The sequence below is a fragment of the Arachis ipaensis genome, chromosome B5 (genome assembly GCF_059453495.1).
Source record: "Arachis ipaensis isolate K30076 ecotype BB chromosome B5, ASM5945349v1, whole genome shotgun sequence".
NCBI lineage: Eukaryota > Viridiplantae > Streptophyta > Magnoliopsida > Fabales > Fabaceae > Arachis > Arachis ipaensis.
Window position 1 is genome coordinate 152363808 of NC_142440.1, and position 6006 is coordinate 152369813.

Sequence of the window (6006 nt, forward strand, 5' to 3'; positions counted from 1 at the left end):
TAATATATATATCTCTCTCACTTTATATATATACACATTCATCATATAATATTAAGTAAATATATATGAATCATCTTTATTGAGCTAATTATATTAATACTAGAATTTTTATTTACACTTTCTTATTTTATATTTATTCTTGTTAATTATTTATTTTACAACACATACACCAATTATAAAAGGAAAATAAATAAATAAACAAAAGTTTAAACATTCACCTTCACCTTCACCTTCGTTTTAGAGGTCCCACTTCTTCACCGGCGGACATACTATAAATATCGCACTTGCCTTCTTTATTCACTTCATTATTCCCACTACAAACAAATTAACACAACTCAAATCAACACAACATATTCATTCCCTTCTTTGCAAATATCACTAACATAATCTCTTCAGATCCTCATATAATTACATTGATTCTATTCTTTTTTAATTCTTCCTCTATAAATACCCATCAACCCAATTTTTTCATTCTTATACCTAATTTTCTTAAAAAAAATCATGTCCAAAAACAAATTCACCCCAATGGCTCCAAACTTGAATGAATCATCCGCCGATCACCAAAACGGTTCCCACTACACTTCATCACCATTCACTATAGATGAGTCAAACCTATTAGTCAACGGCCACGTCATCCTCTCCGATGTCCCAAAAAACATCACTCTTACTCCCGCCTCCGTTGCTGCCGCCACTACCACCACCCAAGGCTGCTTCCTCGGCTTTACAGCCAACGAGCCGAGAAGCCACCACGTGACATCCCTCGGAAAACTAAAAAACACAAAATTCATGAGCATTTTCAGGTTCAAGGTGTGGTGGACAACACTCTGGGTCGGTTCCAACGGCCGAGACCTTGAAACGGAAACACAGTTTTTAATGCTGGACGAATGGAACGAGGACACTTGTCGTCGTCCCTACGTCCTTTTCCTTCCAATTATCGAAGGGTCGTTCCGCGCGTCGTTGCAAGCGGGACAAGACGACAACGTGGACGTGTGCGTCGAGAGCGGTTCCTCAAAGGTAACCGGATCCTCGTACGACAGTGTCGTCTACGTGCACGCGGGCAACGACCCATTCAAGCTGGTTAAGGAAGCCATGAAGGTTGTTAGGTCTCACCTTGGAACTTTTAATCTGTTGGAGGAGAAGACTCCGCCGGGGATAGTTGACAAGTTCGGGTGGTGCACCTGGGATGCATTCTACCTTACGGTGCACCCTCAGGGTGTTTGGGAAGGTGTTAAGGCTCTCGTTGAAGGTAATTAACGATAATCTTACTAATAAATTTCTTAATTCCAGTATACTCAATTTTGTGGATTTTTATTCTGTTATTTGGTGTTGATCTTTGATTTTTCTTTTGTTACTTTTGTTTTTTATTTTTGGATTTAATGTTGTGCAATAAATCATGAGATTTCTTTGATGAACTACTCCTTTCTTTTCATGTATAAATCAGTAAATCACTTTAGAAAGTTATGATAATTTCTTTTTTGGCGTAAAGTGAAAATAAAGAAAGGAAATTACACGAGTTTTCTAGACCATGGTAAATAATTGTATACATAAATAACCATATTAGCAATATTTCCTTTATTTAAGAGTTAGTAAGATGATTTTAGAAAATAAATAATTTCTCTAAAAATATATATGAAGCATAAGCAACTTGTTTAAGATATATTTTTTTTCTTTTTATAAGAGTTTAATTTTAATGCACAAACAGTGCAATTATATGCATTTTTTTAGATGATTATTTATCAGTCAATATAAAAAATAATTATTTTTATTTTGTAATATCATATAATTGGATATAAGTATAAAATTATTTTACATACAGTATATCGAAATTAAATTTACTCCTTATTTGATAGAGAATATCTAAGAATTAAGACTTAATCACTTTGTATCTTATGTAATTAAACAATAAAATGTTACGCAGGTGGTTGTCCACCCGGGCTTGTTCTGATCGACGACGGGTGGCAATCAATCACCCACGATTCAGACCCGATTACTAAGGAGGGGATGAACCAGACGGTGGCCGGAGAACAAATGCCATGCAGGCTCATCAAATATGAAGAGAACTACAAGTTTAGGGACTATGTAAGTAGCTCAGGTGACAAGAAAGGTTTAGGTGCCTTTGTGAAGGACCTAAAGAAAGGGTTTGAGACTGTGGAATATGTGTATGTGTGGCATGCCCTATGTGGTTATTGGGGTGGGATAAGACCTCAGGTTCCGGGGATGCCGGAATCCACCGTGGAGCGGCCGAAGCTGTCCCCGGGGCTGGAGACTACTATGGAGGACTTGGCCGTAGATAAGATTGTCAATAATGGTGTGGGGTTGGTACCACCACATTTGGTGGATGAAATGTACGAAGGGATTCACTCTCATTTGGAAAATGCTGGCATTGATGGGGTCAAAGTTGATGTCATCCATGTAAGTTTCTTTTAGCTCCAACCACTTATTTTTTTTTCAAAGGAAAAAAGAAAAAAGTTTAAATAACAAATAATTTTTATGAAATTATATCGATGAATTAGAGTGTTTGCTAAATATCATTTTTTATAATTCTTGAAAATATGATTTATTTATTTTTTTTAGTTTTGATGTCTCAAAAGAAAAAAAAATTGCATCGTTTTGACGTATTTCCATTCCAAACTCGTTTCTAAAAGAAACTCGACAACAATGAAAGATATTGTTTTATTAGACATTACAATTAGAAAGCATATATTTTCAGGACAAAATATTTTGTTGTTCTTATATTTTTCACTTTAGAATGATGATCGTGTCTTTTGGTTTAATAAACCTTTTTTATTCGATTTTTAAAGTTTCAACATAATTGTTCAGTGTTAGCAAATAGCAACACTAAAACGCTAAATGCGTTGGTTTTCTTTTTTTTTATTTTTTTAAACGATATTTTGAGGGGATAGTACTCCTTACAACCAAGGATATTGAAGGGCCCATCTGAATCTGATCTTGTTCTATTAACTCCCAACAATCGCTGTTCAGTTTAGTTTGACTCTTATCTTTTTGGTCGGCAAGTAATCTATTTTTATCGTAATCTACACGCTAATATTATCTGATTCCTTTGTCCTTTTCTTTATTTTCGCAAAAAAAAAAAAATGAAATGGTAGGGGAAATCGTAGTTTTATTTATTTATTTATTTTTTTGGGTAAGTATCGTAGTTTTATTTTATCTAACAAAGTATATGATTTTGACTTGGGCTAAACAGTTGCTGGAGATGGTGTGTGAGAAATACGGGGGTCGTGTAGATTTGGCAAAGGCATATTATAAAGCTCTCACTGCTTCAGTCAGAAAACACTTCAAAGGAAATGGTGTCATTGCCAGCATGGAGCATTGCAATGATTTCATGTTGTTAGGAACTGAAGCCATTTCCCTTGGTCGCGTTGGTATGTACTGTGTACCTTGACAACTAATTAAGATGAATATTGACACGAAAATATCTTCATGTAAAAATATACTTGAAAATCGTTAAATAAGTTAGTCAACTATGTCAAAACATTTTATCAATTCCTAACTATCATCTTTATTTAGACACATTTTCATGTGAATAATCACTATGAATTAATCCCTCTCGTCTTTTCATCTCTCAATATCAATATTTTGATACATTATCATTTACATCAATTTATACAATAAGTAGTAATCATTTAGTGATATGCTATACTAAAAAATGACAAAATAGGAGATATAAAGATGTATTTAGTAAATTTTTTAAGAATACACAATGATAAGAATGCAAGTTTTTTTTTTTTTATGTGAATTTCTATGAATTTGATAAACAGGTGATGATTTCTGGTGCACTGACCCATATGGTGATCCAAATGGTACATTTTGGCTACAAGGTTGTCACATGGTGCATTGTGCATACAACAGCATGTGGATGGGGAACTTCATCCACCCAGATTGGGACATGTTCCAATCTACACACCCTTGTGCTGCTTTCCATGCAGCCTCAAGAGCCATTTCTGGTGGTCCTATTTACATTAGTGACACTGTTGGCAACCACAACTTTGAACTCCTCAGGAAATTGGTCTTGCCAGATGGCTCCATCCTAAGGTGTCAACACTATGCTCTCCCAACTAGGGACTGTCTCTTTTCTGACCCACTCCATGATGGCAAAACTATGCTCAAAATATGGAACCTCAATAAGGTGAGTTAGATACCTTTTCCTATAACTGAATTAATCACTGGCAATCATATAACAATAAGAACAATAATGTTTGGGAGACAATAAAAAATCAGCCAAAACAGTCAAAACTTGTTTTATTTAACATTTAGTAATTGTTGCTACAATTAATAAATGCTAAATAAGGCAAATTTGAGCTGTTTTTGTTGTCTCCTTAACATTACCGTAACAATAATTATATGTAGGCATGAAACGTGGGTCATTTAGGATTTTACTTAAGGAAACAAACAAATTGAGTAATGACTCACCCCTACTTTAATACAAAGGTTAATAGGGCCTGAATTAGTCTGAGTTCCAAACATAGTAGTATATGGCTTTGTATGCTTTTATAATGAGTAATGACATTGTTTGATAAATGATAAGAATCTTCATTAACATTCAAATACTATTGAAACAAATTAGATGAGTTACTCTTAGAGGTAAAAGAATGAACAACTTTATTCTGTACTTAATCACCCAACAAATTGCTTAGTAAGTTATCATTGTCTTCAACTTAGTTTACATTTTTAATGCAATAGTTGATATTTCAAGATAAAGATTTATCAACAAACTAAATGATCATAACACACATATTTGCAAGAACTAGAAACTAACATGATTTTTATGCATTTTGGTATATCTAGTACACTGGAGTTCTTGGAGCATTTAACTGCCAAGGTGGAGGGTGGTTCCGTGAAACAAGAACAACCAAATGTGCTTTGGAGTTTTCTCATTTGGTATCAACAAAAGCCAACATCAAAGACATTGAATGGAATAGTGGCAACAACCCGATCCCCGTTGAAAATGTTCAAACTTTTGCAATGTACTTCAGCCAAGCCAAGAAGTTAGTCCTCTCATCACCAAATGAGTATCATGAAATCTCATTGGAGCCATTCAACTTTGAGCTTGTAACCGTGTCACCAGTTAGATCCTTGAACTGCGGTGGCAGCAACAAGGTTGTGAATTTTGCTCCTATTGGTCTGGTGAACATGTTGAACAACAGTGGAGCAATTCAAACATTGGAGTTTGATGAGGAGAAGAATCTTGTTGAGGTTGGTGTTAGAGGAGCTGGGGAGATGAGGGTCTTTTCCTCAGAGAGTCCTAGAGCTTGTAAGATTGATGGCAAAGATGTCGATTTTGAGTATGAAGAGGGAATGGTTGTAGTTCAAGTGCCATGGCCAAGTTCATCAAAATCGTCCATCGTTCAGTATACATATTAAGCCATCATTAGGGAATGACTATCATATTTCTTTTACGGTTCTACTTTTCTTTTTCACAAAAACTATTGTTCATAGAGAATGATCATGCTAAAGGGAGCTTCTTTTATATATCCCTTTGTTTAGGTGTGTGATGATTTGATTTCTAGACTTATCCTCAAAGCAGAGGGATTATTTGAACTAAATATTATTGTCATTATATGAATGCAAGTTTGTTCTTTTATCCCATAAATTTCATTCATATATATGTTCAATTCAATGGTGGAAACTCACGAACTGTTATTTTGATTGTTGAAAAATCGTTTTATGAAAATTTTGTCAAATATATCAAATCGTTTAAGGTTCTCAACCATCAACTTTCCACGAAGACAATTGCATCCGAGTCTGAATCTAATATAACCAACTATGCAATGTATGTACCTATACTAAGGGGTTAGACAACTGATCAAAATTGCATGATACCAAAATCTTTGCCTTCATATCAATAGGTAAAAACACTGTGATTGGTTCCAAAACACAATAAAATTATTAAAGCAAATAAACCTAATTCGATTCCAGATAAACAAAACCCTAATTCAAAGAAAAGATAAGAGAACTTAGCGGAGGAAAATCACGGTGTTCTTGTCA

General features: G+C 34.5%; 1 protein-coding gene across 1 annotated transcript; it reads left to right on the forward strand.

Annotated features, from left to right (window-relative positions):
* The first annotated feature begins 302 nt into the window (after positions 1-302).
* LOC107644535 (Raffinose synthase family protein) lies at positions 303-5610 on the forward strand. The gene is made up of 5 exons (XM_016348415.3): positions 303-1246; positions 1919-2412; positions 3206-3383; positions 3780-4147; positions 4807-5610. Exons 1-5 carry the CDS (start codon positions 502-504, stop codon positions 5380-5382), a joined length of 2361 nt encoding a protein of 786 aa, XP_016203901.3. The 5' UTR covers positions 303-501; the 3' UTR covers positions 5383-5610.
* The last annotated feature ends 396 nt before the right edge of the window (positions 5611-6006 follow it).